The 17,188-nt window shown below is 39.6% G+C and overlaps 1 protein-coding gene across 9 annotated transcripts in view; it reads right to left on the reverse strand.

Moving 5' to 3' along the window:
* Positions 1-600: 600 nt before the first annotated feature.
* PBRM1 (polybromo 1) overlaps positions 601-17,188 on the reverse strand; it is a 68,948-nt gene continuing 52,360 nt past the window's right edge. For 7 of the 9 annotated variants that reach the window (XM_055805841.1, XM_055805840.1, XM_055805845.1 and 4 more), the window contains 6 exons: positions 16,331-16,532; positions 12,157-12,315; positions 8,194-8,349; positions 5,668-5,738; positions 4,220-4,436; positions 601-3,914 (listed from right to left, as the gene is read on the reverse strand). In XM_055805841.1, the coding sequence (XP_055661816.1) occupies positions 3,742-3,914; positions 4,220-4,436; positions 5,668-5,738; positions 8,194-8,349; positions 12,157-12,315; positions 16,331-16,532 (978 nt within the window). In that variant the 3' untranslated portion in view covers positions 601-3,741. The remainder of the gene's footprint in view (positions 3,915-4,219; positions 4,437-5,667; positions 5,739-8,193; positions 8,350-12,156; positions 12,316-16,330; positions 16,533-17,188) is intronic. The other 2 variants (XM_055805847.1, XM_055805846.1) reach the window with 1 other exon arrangement.

Raw genomic sequence — 17,188 nt, forward strand, 5'->3', positions numbered from 1 at the left:
TCAGACTGAGCCAACAAGATGTGGAGGAGGATTAGAATTAAGTCTCCTCTGTGCAACTGCACCATCAAATTTTAGAAAGGTGGAAGGTCTGTAAAGCTGGCAGCCTGCGTGAGAGGCAGCATTTATCCCCCAGGTCAAAGACATGAACGCGTGTTAATTAAATATAATGCTATCTGTTCTGGTTGTTTAAATAGCTCTTTGTAAATTTTATGTCAGAGGCCCCTTGAGAGGTTGCTATAACTTAATTTTTCGTGCAGACTGTGGTATTAAAATTTCTATCCTGGTTTCTAATTTTATTGTATAAAAGATGCTTTTTCCGTTTTACTGGTCTAATTTCCTTTATTACACAGCTACATAAAAGAGAGTCCTGAACCAGGTTAGCTTCCAGTATTAAATAAAGGCTTGCTATTTATTTTCAAAGCAATTTATGTGCGGGCACCTGGGACTGGCTCAATCTTATCATATCCACTCAGCTTGTTCCCAATGCGTCACATGTTTTTCAAGGTTTACTGTTCATACTCCTTATGGCTCAATTTGCAACCATATTTTTCAGCAACACTGTTCTTATCACCTTCCAGGCACAACTTGCAATACACAGGACAATATAAAAAGAATTCTTTACTCACACACAAGCATGCACGTACCATGGACTTGAGAAAACTTGGATCAGCAACAGCCAGAATTACTTGAAATAAAATCCTAACAAGAGTCTTGATGGGACACTCAAACCTGGTTAATCCAAAACACTTTGCAAACTATTTTTATTCAAATTAAAAAGACTCAGGTAAACAAAGTGATGGTACATACATGTTATAAACCTGGTTAGCAGCTTAACCTTCAGGAGTACAAGAGCTAATGAAAAGCCAAGCATGGATTAACCAGGTCCGAAAACATACACTGAAAAAAAAGTCACCAACATCAACGTTTTGATTTTTTACACAAACAGTAAATTTTCTCATGGAAGGGAAGGACTGAAGAAGAAAACAAATAATTATTAGTCATCTCCAACTGGTTTATGAAAATACCGGTCCTAGATTAAACTATTTTCCACTCTCACAGAAGCCAACCATCTCCCATACATACTTTTTAGTTTAATATGAAAGTTTTCTTTACGCCAGTACAATGAACGGCAGTGGAAAACAAATGAGGGGTTCAGACACCCACAAAGAGAGACAGACAGATACGTCTTCTTTTTTTCTTTTTTTTTCTTTTTTTTTTTTTTTTTAACCAGAGTCAGAAAACAGTTTCTTTTGCTGGTTTTGAATTCTAGACTGTAGCCATTATATCCTAAATTTCACTGCAATTGACTGAAATGCCTCCAATATAGAGACATGATTTTGAAATAAATAAACAAAGCTTACAATAATTGATTAGGGCCAGCCCAGTGGCTTAGTGGTAGTGCTCTGCACTGCCTTGCGGGAGGACCCAGGTTTTGTTTGCACTTCCAATCTCTTGCTCCTGGGCCGAGAAGAGCAGTGTAAGTAGGGCTTCAGCTGCTCGGGCAGGAGAGAGCCAGTGCTGCAAGTCTGCTCATCACTGACCTTCAGATAAATTAAACATCTGAGTTATACAGGCTCCAAAGGGAGTCCCATCCAGTCCTCAAAAGAAAATAAATAAAACAATAACTTAACTAAAGTCCATCCCAGGTTCTTTGGTGTAATTTTTGTTCATGCTGAGAAGTAGGAGAATCTGGTGGTGTATTAGTACAATCCATGATAGTTCCAAATACTCAAAAACTAGGGTTTGCTGCCTGATTCACTTCAGCGTCCCATCTTTGTGGCTAAAAATTGCAAAGCCTCTGGCAATTTGAACACATTTTAAGATGACACTGTATATATGGGGGTAGTTTAAGACTATTCAGTTTCTACTTCATCAAATAAAACTGATCATTTACAAAGGCCAGTAAGGAATTTCTGTACCGCAGGTGTGCTACTTGTACAGTCCAAAATCGTAATTTCCCTATATGTTGCTTAGCTCCATTTGCTTCATATCCATTGCACATTTGACTTAAACTGTCCTTAAGTGCCTACTTGTAATTACATGGGTTTCTGTGCAATGACTGGAGGATTGCAATAGGAGAGGGAGAGGAATTAGCCAGTAAAATTAAACAACAGTTTATACTTGCACATGTCACTTCCCTCATCAGTATTAATTACATCAGCAAAACAAAATCCAACGTATCCAGTATTTGAAGGAAAATATTTAACCCTCTGCCAAATACACTGAAATGAAAAGGTTCTGTACTATTAAGACTTTAAAAACCATCTCCACATGATGAACATTTCTAACAGTAAGATGATGTGTACCAGTAAATCAGTTCTTTTGGACTGAATTGCAACGACCACACTCCTGCCAACAATTTTTTCAACTTAACATAGCTTTCTCAGTTACTTGATGCAATCTAAAAGTATTAATTCTTTTTCTAAAATTAAATACATGAAAGGATTTACCTTTAAAGAAACAACTCTGCAGTCCAAAAGGTTGGTTAGTTAGGAGGACAGGCAAGTCTTTAGCAGAATGCAGCCACAACCCTGAAATTTGGCAAGAGTCTATACCTACCTTACATAGCAAAAAAAAAACCACAAACAAACAAAAAACCAAAAAAGGAAAAAAAAAGAAAAAGAAAACCCCCAAACCCTCTGAAGACTGCAATGCAGAAATTCTATTTCTCCAATGTACTTGGTATGCTGAACTCATACATACCATACATTTAAATGTCAAAATTTTTCTCAAATTTTGCATTGCAAAACTTTAAGGTGAATCAATACACTTAAAGAAAGCATACAAAAATGTCTTACGATACCCAATCATTAACAGAATATGTGTGAATTTAAAAACATCATGTTACTTCACTAAGAAAACTACACCAACTCCCTTCTCCTCTAACTTACCTTCCAAGACCTGAACTGGTTTGAAGTTCTGCATGCCTCTTCCACATGCAGACAGAATTGCTTAGGGAGGAAACTTCCCCCTCCCACTGCTCGGTGTTGGGGACATCGCAGAACCCCCAAAGCAGGCCATGGTACATGAAACATTTCACCTTCTAAGGGCATGCCAGCACATGTATTCTGTTACTGATTTAGGATCACAATGGCCTTGGCTACACAATTAAATTACTGGACAGGACTGGACAACATCAGCAGTCAAGACACCCTTGTCCCATCCACACTAGTACTTCCACAATTGCTGTGGCCCACTCAGCTGCCTTGGTATTGACTTGAAATGTCATTTTCCCTAGTGTCAATCACAGCTTACCTTCAGCTTCTTTTAAGAGATCCTCCCTGTTCACATCCAAGAGAGATTTCTGCCAGAAGTGGCTAGCACACACAAGCACATGTACACACATCCTTCTAAGATGTAAACTACGACTAATTTCATATTCCACTGTATCAATCTGTACTTTTTCTTTTTTTCTTCTTTTATATAAAAACAATGGCATCAGATTCTCAGCAACAAAGTATAAGAAAGATGAATCCTTGACTACACTTAACCAATTATGAAATTGCCTTTCAAACAAAGGAAACATATGCAAAAATCCGTGTATTTGATAAAGTCAACTTAATATAACAAAAAGTGAAATATGCTTATTAAAAGTGTCCTTATATAAAAATGGTCTTGCAATGTACAGTAAAATGCAATACAAATTATTGTTGATTATCTCTTCCCACCCAGTAACTAAAACAGCTATTGTTCCACAAAACTCCTTATATGCCGGTATCAAAGAAAGAAGCAATTATGCAACTAAACATTTTCTATGTTGTACGCCTGACGGATGTTAAGGGTGTCTCGTAGCATCAAGTCTCGCAGACGCCATAATGCATCGGCCATTGTGCTATGAGCCCCTTTACTTTTCAACCAGTGTGAAGGGAGTCGGCTCTCTTGTTCTTTTGATAAGTGGACATCTCGTCTTCGTGCTAGAAGGTCAAGAAATGGTCTTGTTATCTACTGGCTTTGATATTCACCACAATTTCTCTAGAAAAAGGCAAATATAATTCTACAGTACAACTTTTACCCTAGTAATTTAGCACATACGATTCTTAGATTTACCCATCGATGGAATTAGCCTGCTGATAACATATATACTCCTAGTCTGTTTTTAACAATTACATTTTATTAAGTAAGCAGACTTATTCAGCATTTTCTATAAAAGCAAAAAATATTAATGGTTACAAAGAAGCGTGTTCTGTCCGGAAAAATCCCACTGTATCAAAAGCCTTACCTGCAAGTGTCTGGTCCCACTTGCTAATACTATTTGATTCAGCACTAAGCCCCTCAATATATTTCAGATAGGCTTCAGAATGAAGAAGCCTCTGTGTCTTTGGTGGAGGGGAGACGAACATGGGAGTTGTGGGCTGCTGCATAACCGGCTGACTTGCTGGGCTCTGGCCGGGATACGGAGGGGGTGCCTGCTGTCCCGGCGGGCCAAGGATTCCCATCTGCAATGACAAAGCAACGGACAGGTCACAGCTGGGGGAACTGCAGGGTAGCTGCTTTGCATCTGTGCATCAGGTCACCCTTGCACAACGGAGCTTCAAAAGAGGTTTATGAGCAAAGGCATTATGAAATATCCCTGCAAAACACTCACTTCAGCCAGGGCTATCCATTGGGGTCACCGAGATGCACAGAGAAAGTGCAAACAAACCACTCGTATCTAGCAGACAACACTGTTCATAATCTATGTAAAGATACTCTAATTACCAACCATTTTTCCTCTCTCCTCTTAACCTAAATTACTCCTTTTGCCTCCTTTTTCTTTCATGCTTTCTCTAATTTGATCAGAAACTGTGTGGTCTGTAAAGTGCAGGGTTTATCTCTAAAACTTCTAATCCAAATTGACCCTGATCCTTGGCTGTCTGGGATACTTGCACAGAATAAATGTTAATTACTGTCAGGCAAAAATTGCAGGCAGGCCACAAAACCCCATAAAAATCACAGTCACACAGAAGAATTCCCATCACTGTGATTAAGTAGCAGTACTGAGAACTCTTAGCACAGATATCCTGTGGTCTGGAATAACTTGATGCCATGACATATACACTTTACTACTTTCTCACTCAACTTCTGGTTTTCTTTACGCCCTCTAGTCAAAAATCACATTTCTCTTTATGATGCAAAAATTTAGTCAACACAATTGGAAATGTACTGAACACTTCTTCTGCATCTATCACTGAGAAGGAACATCTGATCATCATTGTTATCCAAACTCACAAATTATGAACTGCCAATAAACATTTGCTTCATCAGTTTGTGAAATACGGGAGTAAACAACAAGGGAGTTTTTACCCACCCATCAACAGCTGAGAAAGCAAACAGCATCCTCTCTGCATCACCAAAGCATGCAAAACCTAAATTATCAGCAGTTTAACACTGTGTTGAAATGACTCAGTTTAGTAGAAGGAAAAGGAAACAAAACACTGTCTTGCTTATACTGCACAGGTTATCCCACTGGACAGAACCTCATTAATTCCTCTAATAACAATTTGACCAACAAATACAGACATACACTCTTAGCATAAGATATTAACTGGTTCTAAATACATTGGTGTACATATGGTTTGTGTTCTGCCTGGGAAAGGCTATGTCCATCCCGACATGCTTTCACTGAGATGTTGTTCAAATGCTAATTCAGAGCCTTAGAGCCTCATAAATAATGCAAAAATGACTCACCTGCTGTCCAAAAGGACTTGCTCCAGGTGCTGGAGTGCCTACCATGGGGGACACATTTTGGCCTATAACACCTATATTCCAAAATATAAAATAATTAGTCTTATTCCAGAGCAGTGACAAATACCTCTTGGGTCTTCTACAGTAAGAAGTTATACTTTGATAGCATTGCTCACTTTAAGCAGATGTACAACATTCAAATACCCCCCACTCCCCCAATAAAAAAAAACACTTTAAAAATTTCTGAATGAAAAAAAAAAAAAAAAAAAAAAAGAAACCAACAAAACCCCCCAACATGACAACCACCAAGCATTGATAAGTGGCCTATTGAATTAATTTAAAGAAATGCAAAGTGAATAATTTTTGGTTTTCAGTTGGGTTTTTTTTTCCACGTTACTTAGCAATTGCCTAACTAAATCTTTTAATTTATAACACACATCTTTAGCTTGACAGGATCTTCCTGGAATCCTTTAAGAAAGGAAATGCTGATTTGCTTTAGCAACATTTAACATTTCCTTGTGTTCAGTTTTATAAAATGCATTCACATCTGGAGAAAATCAAAGCCATTGCACAAGTTCTGTTAGATCTCACTAATATAAAACTCAATTTGTAGGTTAAGCTTAAATAGTCTTATACAAAAGACTGATGAATATTTGAAACACATTTCAAAAAAATAAAACCTGCTAGATTTTCTCAAACTTATTGAGACTTTTCCCTATTGTACAGAGTGCAGCAGAAAACACCCATGTCAGTGTTATATACAATAAGTTACAAATCTAAATGAGAGTCACGCAGTTCCTGATATTTTACATACAGATGCTTTGGTGTGAAAAAATGAAAGTTATGTGAGCTGCTGCTTTTCTTTCTGTTTATGCCACTTCTCATATTCATTCACTGGAAAAGCTGCAAACTAACTGTGCTTTTCCTGAGGGTTTAATTTGCATGCAGGTTTCTGTATCAGTGATGAAAAGACGTGCTACTGCATTTTGCACACTAAAGCATATTTCAAATGCATTTTCCATTTCATCACAGCCCCATTTTAAATGCATCTGTACTAACAGCAAGACAGAAGTTGGCAAAAACACTGACGATTATAGGTTGTGGAATATGGCACAGATTTTGGTTTTGGTACAAAGTGAGGAGGTCTGGATGAGAGCACCCTCACCTGTCCAGCATCAGAGCATGGCTTCGCCCCTAGCCCACCCCGCTCAATTTAGCACCACTTCACGTGTGGTTCTGCATTCCCAGGCATTATTTTTCCCCTAATCCACATCCTCGCAGTTTTAAACACCATCCATAACAGCCCACTTCTCTAGTGGGAAAAACTCCTCAAAGAAATGCATTGTCCTGGATTCACCTCCCAAACATTTGTATTGGCTGGTATGTGCTGAATGTCACTGCCTTGGTGAGTCGGAGCCAGGCTCACAGACACACAGCTGTCTTCCTACTTGCTCTGTGTGACATTATGACAAATCTTACACACCTGCGAAGCTGCAAGCTGCACACCTAATACTGCTGGACTTTAAAAATGCAACAAGCAAACAAAAAAACAAACCCACCGCAACCCAAAACAATTTACATACAGATGAAAATCTTAATAGCGTTTCCAATAAACACAGTTGCAAGTGGGGTAGGGGGAGGCAAATGAGACCACTTCTGTCCACAGCTTGTTTAACTGCTGAACATATGGGATGCACATCTTTTAAATAGGCACAGGAGTTATCAGAGGTAAAAACTGAAAGGATCAGCAGAAAACAGGGTCAGAGGCAGATGAAAATTTTTCCCCATAAAGAGGGCACATTAATGGCATTAACACTGAAAAAATGTTTGTTTCATTCAGCCACACTTTTCATGGAAAGCATGGCAAAAAAATAGCAAACATGTAGTAGATAATGCTCTCAAAAATCAATTCAAAATTTGGCCAACAGTACACTGAGTTCACCTTACCCCCACACGTTTCCAGTTGCTGTTGTATCAACAAGGTTTAATCTGAACGTTATTTTATAATGACACACATCAGTGCCCCAATGGCCAAGGGGTCTTACATGACCAGGTTCATTTAAGTTCAGTCTGGCTACTGATTAATATTAACATATTGAAAAAAAGTGTTTGGTAAGGAATGAGAGCAATAAATTTCATTTATAAGCCCACTTTAAATAAGAAAAGGAAGAGTGAAAGGATGCTGTTCAAATGACATAAGGATACGAGTAGGCTGATTTCAGCTTTTCAGACCTCTGAAACTCAAGCACAATTGTCATGTTTTTTGGCTGGAGCAAAACCACTGCTGGAACAGCACTGCATTTCTCCAGTAACCGTTCCGTGCTGGTTTACTGAACATGCTGTTCTGTCAGCATCTTGCATATACCTCATACATTCAGCAGTGCATCGTGTGTGCTGCAGCTACACAAACCTGCAATGTTCAGAAACAAAAGCTATGACCAAAACAAGCTGCAGATAATTTCTGTAACAACTGGTTAAACGCCAAGTACATGAAAATGAAATAAGAGCGAATGAGGATGACATTCTTACCGGGTGGTGGGATGCCTGGGATGCCTGGCATACCTGGCGGAAGTTGGTGGGGTGGGGGCACCCCTGGGTGAAGTGGCTGCATGCTGCCCATGCTAACAATGCCATCAACTGGGCCCTGCAAAGGTGGCAGCACCGGTGGATAGCCACTTATCATGCCTTGAAGGACACAACAAATTTCAAACATGCATCAATAACATGCAATATGATCTACACAATCATGTAGACATGCACTATCCACAAAAAAAAAAAAAAGCACCTTTAGTACAGCAAGACGATACTACAATTAGTATCTTGCAAAATAAACAAAAATTAAAAATAAAGTTATAAATATGAAACACTATACTTCTGATGAATTAGTATTTAGTGTATTTATATGTTTCTCATGGGGCAATAAATGCTGAATATTCAGATATGTTAACACAAGTAATAAATTCAGCCACAATTAAATGTTACTAACACAAGCAATTTTAATACAGCTTAAAGCTCTGCCATCTGCATACAGATTACAAACACAACACTAACTACACAAGCTTCACGTACAGCCCTGCTACGTGGGCTAGCTCAGAGAGCAAAGCCAACTGGAACAAAACCAAAACCCTGTACATTGTTCTGCAGTGCATATGCAAAATTAACACGCACAAGCCCTACAGCATTCATATACTTAAAACTAACAGCAGTGACGGGTGATTTTTATTCAATTATCTCCAGTGTGAACTAAGAAAGTAATTCAAATTTTAAACCCGACAGCACTGGATGTGCTGGGCTGCAGTAGCTGACACTCATAGCACTAAACCAAAGTAAAAGGACTTACAAAGAGCACCTGCAGTCCCTCACAGATTTTCACTGTCAGTGTCTTTGAGATGTCTTTATAAGAAAATCAATGATACGACAAAGATGGTATTGTGCTGCTCACAAATTTAGTTTTCTGCACGTGAGGGAAGACAATTTAGAGCTTATTCCGGTTTTGGCTCAGGTTTGCTACTACCCATGAGGTGATACTACAGGATATAGCTGCGCTATGTTTATCAGGTCCTGAAACGTAACACGCTTGTCCTTCACCCGTTTTCTAGGCTTTTTGATTTGAATGGATGTGTAGTTAGGTAACCAAGGAAAGGGGCTGGAAAGACAACGGAAAGATGGCAGAGGACAGAAGCAGGTCTAGAGAGATGAGATAAGCCTAGAAATGCAAGATTGCTGGGGCTTCTATAGCAGGTCCCAAGAAACCACCTACTGAGTTATGCCACACTCCCAGTAAGTCATAAAACAAGCTCTGAGAACAGGGATTTCTGGAATAAGATTGGCCAAAAACTCATATCAGTTCTGGCTGGAAACAAAGCTGTCAGAAGCTCAGGGTCGAAACAGATCAACCAGCTCCAAAATAAAAGCTAAATTTGTCAGTTCCTCAGGAAGGGTTACAAAGGTAAGAAACCTGAAATTCCAAAAGCCTTATATGCAGGAAACGACGAGAAAAACAAAGAAGTGATCTCCCTCAAAACTTCAGTTTCCACAGGACACCTAGATTGACACTTACTAAATAGGTCTTAGGTACCTATTGCAAATACTGGAAGCTCATCTGTACCTCTTTATTAACAGAGTGAAATCCATATTTCTAACGGAAAAAGTAAAAGAAGAAAAATAACGAAAGCATCCCTAGCATAAGGGGCTTTCACTGTAGCCACCGCCCGGTACTTCCAGCGCACCCCGAACTGTAACCACATCTTCAATGTATTTACATACACTTTTGAAGCTTTAAAACAAACAAACAAAAAAAGCTCCAATGAAACAAACCCATATTTATCAATCATGAAAGCTCATTTCTACATTTCCAAATAAAATACTCATTCAACAACTGGCTGCATTAATAGTTATTGTCAAATCTCCATGAGTAATCAGTTCCTGTAGCTCATCACAAGGTTATAAGAGCAGCCACTTTCATACCCCATATATGAGTTACCACTTTGATTTTAAACTAGTAAACATGGGCAAACTATCTCCAGCTCCCACAGATGTGATTTATGAAGTCTGTCAAATTACTTGTTTTCTCATTTTTTATTATAACAATGTAAGACTAAATAAACTTTCCTAATGCATAAATTTACAAGTACCTAGAGTGCTGCATGCTAAGAGAAATGCATCTCAGAAGGCATCCAGACTTTTTGGACCCATGGGCCATAAAGAAGTTCCATGAACTTCCGTGATGGAGAAGTTCTCTGAACTAGAGAAGAGCAATGAAATGATGGAGGAGGATGTAAAAGAGGTCTCAACAGAATAAGATACCTCTAAGTCAGACTTGCGGAAACCAAAAGATGAAAGACTGTGTTTTTCAAATGGGCCACAAAAACAGAAAGAGCGTAAAAAGATCCACTCGATCATCTACTTTAAGGAAGTACTTCACAATGCCAAAGTGAAGAGACTTGAATGTCTAACTGCTCAAATAAGATGATGGTCTTAAATACAGCTTGGCTTTTGAGGAGGCTGCCACAGGAAGTGAGCACGTGTAGTTTGCAGAATGCACATTTTTGGAAAAGTTTTAAGGAAGTGTTAATAGTAAGTATTACTGCCCATCAACACCTACCTCCAAAAAATTAGAAAACTGACTCAATGCCAAAAAACCAAGAACCAAACCAAGAAAACACAACCACAAGAGGATGACATTTCTACACACTCTAGATTGAAGTAGATTACTCACTAAAGAGAACAGCATTGGAGACTTTTTTATATCCCTTTTTCTTAATATATGCACAGATGTGTACACAACACACAGACACATACCAACTGCAAACAGTTCAGAGGAAAATTATCCAGAACAAAGTGAAAAAAACAAAAGAAAAACACAACTCAGTGTAAACAAATGCTTTGTAATCTGAAGACCATGAACCAAGTAAGGAATGTGCCTTCGGTTTAAACATCCATGCAGCCTATTTACTGAAAAGGGATTTAGAGACCATGATGAAAAATGCCTCAGGCTTCAGCTTTAAATATGGCCACAGCCTGTGAGACGGAAAAGAAAAAGAAAAATGACAAAAGAATAAATGGAATAATTGGAATGCCTTAAGGTAAAAAAACCCCAAAACTCAAAACAAAAGCCCTCCAAATACTTATTTTTACCTACTCAGCACTATTTTGACCTTGACTGAAGTAATCTAATTTTTTTAATTAGAAAAGGGGGAAGGAAAACAACCTATCAGGTCATAGCTAATTCATTTTCTCACCGATGTATGGCTGATTCCCATACAAGAATCTCCAGTGGAATCTACATCGTCTTCAGATCTGATCCTGAAAAATACTTACTCCGAGCATACCCTCTATGAACTCAAGACAGATTACAACTGGTAATAACCACACACCAAACAACAGGAACCTCGTGGAAGAGTCCTCTGAGCTCAGCTCTATTCTGAAAAATCACCTCATAAAACTGGCAATGTTGGCATCTCCTATTTGTTTCTGCAACGGCTCTAGATCCTAGCCTGCTCTGCTTACCGGTGTCTAATTGGCAATTCTGTAAAGCTTTTGCTTGGAATTAAAATCTAGTTTGGATTCTGTTTGCCTCTTACCTTCCTGACAATAAATAAATAAAAAATAATAATAAAAATCGGCTCCTACTTTACACTTCCACTGATGTTGCATGCACTAGAAGAGTATTTAGCTCGCTTTTCTCCTGCCACAGCAGGGCTAAATATGAACTCTGCAAAGCAGAATGAATAAACACGACTGCACACACAGAACAGGACTACCGCACAAGGAGGACCCTTCTTCCCTGCATTTTCAACAGGCTACTCACTACTGGAGCAAGTAACATGGGACTACCAGGCTACCGCTGGCGTTATGTATATAATGAAGAAAGACTGAAGAGGCTGAGCTTTTTCTTCCGTAAGAACAAAGTGACCCAAGAGAGTGTTCAGAGTTATGAAGGGGGTTGATATAGTGGATGAGGAAAAAATGGTCATAGCTCCTACGTTTTACCTGCAACGGGTGTCAACTGCTGATTGAGCATTCCCATTGGTGTTGGTGGCGGCACCACCCCCATAAGAGCCCCGACAGGAGTGCCTGCCCGGGGGGAGGAATTCTGCTGCTGTGCTGCTCGCTCTCTCTCCTGCTGCTCAGCAACTTTAGCTGCCCGCTCTGTAAAAGTATTTTAGATTTTCAGTTCTGTTTTGTAACCCAGAATTTCAAAATATTATCTGTTCATTAAAAAGGACTAGTCAAACACTGGCATAGTTTAGTCAAATATAAAGTAGAACAGATGAATCTTTTTATACAGTATATGATTTGATTTCATGTGGCTGCAGCTAAGACTTTTAGAGAACCTTTCATGAAAAATATTCCACAAAGTTTTATCTCTTTCTAAAAAAAAATAAAAATAAAAATAAAAATAAAAATAAATAATAAAATAAAAATTTTAAAAGTCAAAGAACAAATTTGATAATAACACCAGTGTTACCAACATGAAGCAGCAGTCCAGCATTAGGCTCAGTCCGCACTAGGAAAACATGGCAAAACGTTCCCTCTGTTGACACCACTGGCTCAGCTAAACCAGTTGCAGCCAAGGCCGGCAGCAATCACGCAGATCCGCTACCAGCTGCTGCGGGAATTCTAAGCACCATGTCTACCAGACGTGCCCTAAAGTAAGACGCAAATAGCAGATAGCAGTGCCAGCCGGTGGCCCGTTCCTTCTTGGGCTCCTCGGGTATTTTTACTACTGATGCAGCTGAAAAGTGGTGGCAAAGTTGGGAAGCATTTGCAAAGTTTCCCTAGTGTAGAGAGGTCCTTAGTGTTTGGAACATAACAAGCAGCAGTTTGATGAACCAAAAAGATTTTTCTCTGCCTCTTTCTGTCATTTTCCCCATTTGGCCCCCTTTGAGTTATTTTTTTTCTTTTTTCTTTTCTTTTTTTTTTTTTTTTTTTTTTTTCTGAAGATGTCTAACTCACATTGTGCTGCTCACTGGAGGTCATGTGTGTCCTTTGTACGATGAATCTGGTCATTATCTCAATCAAGTTTCTCACTGTGACTGCAAGAACAAAAGATCTACTGCAGGGGAATCTGACCAGAGGACAATTTTATATTAAGGGAAGGGCAAAGGGTCATGGGAAGAAGAAAAAAAACAAACCAAAACCCAAGCAAACAAAACAAGGAGATATACTGAATGCCTACTCAAGGTGTGTTGGGGGCATGCAAGTTGCTGATTTGTTTACTCTGAACATTGTATCTGACTGACGCAATGAGGAACGACAAAGAATAAATGAATGCAGCATACATCTCCAGCAATTTTAATAACAGTGAATGCAGGGCTAGAAGTTCTCTTGCAGTTGGTGAAAGATGAAAACTGCCACCAAAACAGCAATCAAGGTCCTCTGTCAAACAAAGGCTAAGAAGAAGTTCATCAAGGAGATTAAGTTATGCATCCTGCCAATGTTACTCGTTTTCTCTAGTGTATGACTTCAAATGTCTATCACACATTTGTCACCTGTAGAACCTGTTTGTGCAGCTTCTAGCACTACTTCCATACACTGAAAGACCAGTTTCATTTCTAAAGGCATTTCCTTCCTTCTTTTCACTTCTGTCATTTTGGAAAGAGATGACGACGCACAGAAACTCCTAAATGTACTACAGGTAACTTACATGTGATCGAGCACAAAATACACAAGACACTTAAAGGTAGATCCTGAAGTAGAAAAATGATAATTTTCCTCTTTAAGAGCAGAGCAAGCATCTGGGGACAAGATGAAGCAGCTGTTCTGACTCTCACCTGCTTCCGGCCAGCTATAAAAAAATCGTCAGACAAAAGCAAAAGTTCTGGAGACACTCTGATGAATGAGAAATTACTGTTCAGCATCCAGCTTTATCAGACTTCAGAGTGCTGAGCTTTGAAGAAGGACCTGATGTAGGACAGCACTTGAGTTTTACCTAGCCTCTGCCCATGCCGTGAACTGCCACGGAACTAACAGATGAAACACCACTGCCAAAGGGAACTGTAGCAGGTATCTAAAAGTTAAGCCTTGAGCATTCACATAATACTCAATACTAAACCCAAATCGTTTAGGCCAAGACTTGAGATCATTCAAACAACATTTCCAATACATCTCAAGAGAGACGAAAGAGACATTCTGCTTGGAACAGAGCTTTTCCTTAAAACAGGCCTTTACTCCAATCCCATGCATTATTTTTATTTTATTTTGAGGAGTTTTCACAGTGCAGTTAGCCACGCACAACGCAGCCTGTTCTTTGCCCAGCTATTGCTGAAGAAACAACTATTATCCTGCACATACACCAAATGAAATTTTCAGTGGGTCAAAACGGATCTAAAATGCAAACTCGTTTTCACAAGAATGTGGGAAGGCACTTTTTCACTGGGGTGTCAAACCGTGCCTGTTCCCTGCTTCCTGCTGCACGTCCACACTAGAGAGCACATGAATTCTGACTTGCCACAGTGGAAGGACAGGAGCTTCTTTCCTTTCACACATGCTAAGCAAACACAGTTTGGACGCTTTGTAACCCCATCCCAATCCCTCAAAATCAAATAAAAGTAAGTCTAGTTCTGGGCAGACACCAAGCCAAAGAAACTGCAACCCAAAACGCAAAAGCTTTGGAAAATTTGAGAAACAGGATTAAAATGGAAGTGCAGAGGCAATCATTAACACAGCGGACAGACACTGTCGCTACCGCTACATTACAGCTGTGTCTTCCTGCAGAAGTGCAAGACATCAAGCTGCTCTAAGCTAGGAAGCGTTGACGTGCTAGCCATCCTACTGCTTAAGAACTAGGCTGTAAGGAGGGGTCTGTCAATAAAAAGATACCATGTTCACCTAGAAGGGTGTTAAAGGGAACTACAACAGGAAAAAAGTAAGGCCATAGTAATTTCACAAAGAAAGAACATTACCATTCCTCTTCACAGCACTTGCAAAGGAAACTTGCACATAGCCAAGTGGTGCTATATTACCCTCCAGAACTGCAAAGAGGTACTACTGCAAATTCAGAAAGGATTGAGGCGGCTGAGAGTGGAAAGTGACAGCATGCAATTCTCTAGTTTGAAGATCAAAGCAGCCTTTAAGTTATGAGTATGCAGAAAACCTATCGAATCTCATTTTTAGAAAAAGCAAAGGTATAACTTAATTGGGCAATAACTTTCCAGGGTGTTGAAATTCTCCTATCCAAAGTAGCACTGCCTTCCAATAAAATTGCAACAATTGCTTAAAAAAAATGGGTTTAATATGGGAAGCATTGATACATTATTAACTAGTACTAACTATGGATGTTAAGCCAGTGTATTTGGGTTGGGTAAGCGCCTGCTGTTAAGGATCAATTGTGTTTTAATTTAATCAAATCAAGTTGAAACACAATGACCAACATCAGGGGGGAAGGGGGAAGGGGGAAGGGGGAAGGGGGAAGGGGGAAGGGGGAAGGGGGAAGGGGGAAGGGGGAAGGGGGAAGGGGGGAAGGGGGAAGGGGGAAGGGGGAAGGGGGAAGGGGGAAGGGGGAAGGGGGAAGGGGGAAGGGGGAAGGGGGAAGGGGGAAGGGGGAAGGGGGGAAGGGGGTCTCATGACTGTGAAATATTCCTAGGCTTACTTCAGGATATGAAATGTCTCAACAAAATCAGTTACAACAGCTAATTAATATTGACACTGAAGAACAGGTCATATTTACAGTATCGTAACAGATTCTGTATCCTTGATTTCATTCTATCAAAGCTTTTTAGGACTCTATGTACTGCTAATCAAAAGAACTTTTTCCCGCTGCGCTGTAAGCCTTCTTACCTGCTGCTACAGCTCTGAAGAGCTTCTTGTCCAAAATTCCCCCCAGTCCTCGTTTAAGGAAACTTTCATAAACCAATTTTTCCAACTGACTTCCAGCCCAGGGGCTTCATGGCCCTTTACTTCTAATTTGTCCCCATTTTTCTTGATCTTTGTTAATTTGGTTATTCGCGGCAAAGACATTTAAATTATCAGTTGTGTACTACATAACTTAAACATGCTCTTTGCTCCTCTTCAGTCATCTCTCAATATGAACTTCTCTTTAAGGTACGTCCAGAATACAAACATAAATATCTTCTTTTATTAAACCTGTCATCTGAGTAACAGTAATGAATGTGTTGAGAAAGAAAAAAAAGCAAAAAAGTTTAGCATCTTAGTTTTTATTTACCTTCATATTCTGCTTTCTTTGTTGCTTCCAAGTTTCTCCATTCAGTTCCTACAAGCCTGCTGAGCTCTCCAAAGGAGTAGTCTGGGTGCTGAGCTTTAATCACAGCTCTCATCTCGCTGCTAAATAAGATGTACCCACTCATGTTGATCTTCCTTTTTGATCCCTCCTTCTTGGTGCTGCCCTTAACAGACTTGGGAGTGGACTGTGAGAAAAAGCAGTTATGACCACAAGTGTACAAAAGAGAAGCTTCTTGACATACAAAATTCAAAGCTGTAAGAAACAGTATTTTACAACATTCCTGTATTTTTCTTGAACCTAGTCCCACAAGGACCATCCAACCTTACAGCTCCTAAAGGCAGACTGCATCTACTGATGCATGACAAGAGCACGCGCAAACACTTATGAGAAGTACACGGGGCGGGGGGAAAATCACAATGTTTTGATGCTTTTCAACCCACCCACATGTAATGCCACCTTTATAACTGAGGCTTCAAAAAATTCTCAGTAAGACAACATAGAATGCCCACTATCAACTAAAACCATTCCAAGCGGAACAAGAGGATTAAGAAAGGCTGAGTAGCAAATAAGTGACTACTTGGAAGGCCAAAACAGAAAAAAAATAATTGTGTTATGTTACAGATTTCATCCATTGTGCTATTCAGAAATATTGTCAACACAAGTTGAGTAAAACATTTTTTTCACTATTGCACATTTCAGGGAAACGCTTCCCTATTTCCTCCTCGGCCTTTGCAACCCCCACCCTCCCTGGCTCCATCTTCCTCTTCACATCCCTAAACACTCTCGGTTTTGCCTGCCAGACCTTCCCTTCTCTCTAGTGTTCACCTTGATTACACAAGC

This window comes from Falco peregrinus, chromosome 5 (genome assembly GCF_023634155.1).
Source record: "Falco peregrinus isolate bFalPer1 chromosome 5, bFalPer1.pri, whole genome shotgun sequence".
In the NCBI taxonomy this organism is placed as follows: Eukaryota; Metazoa; Chordata; class Aves; order Falconiformes; family Falconidae; genus Falco; species Falco peregrinus.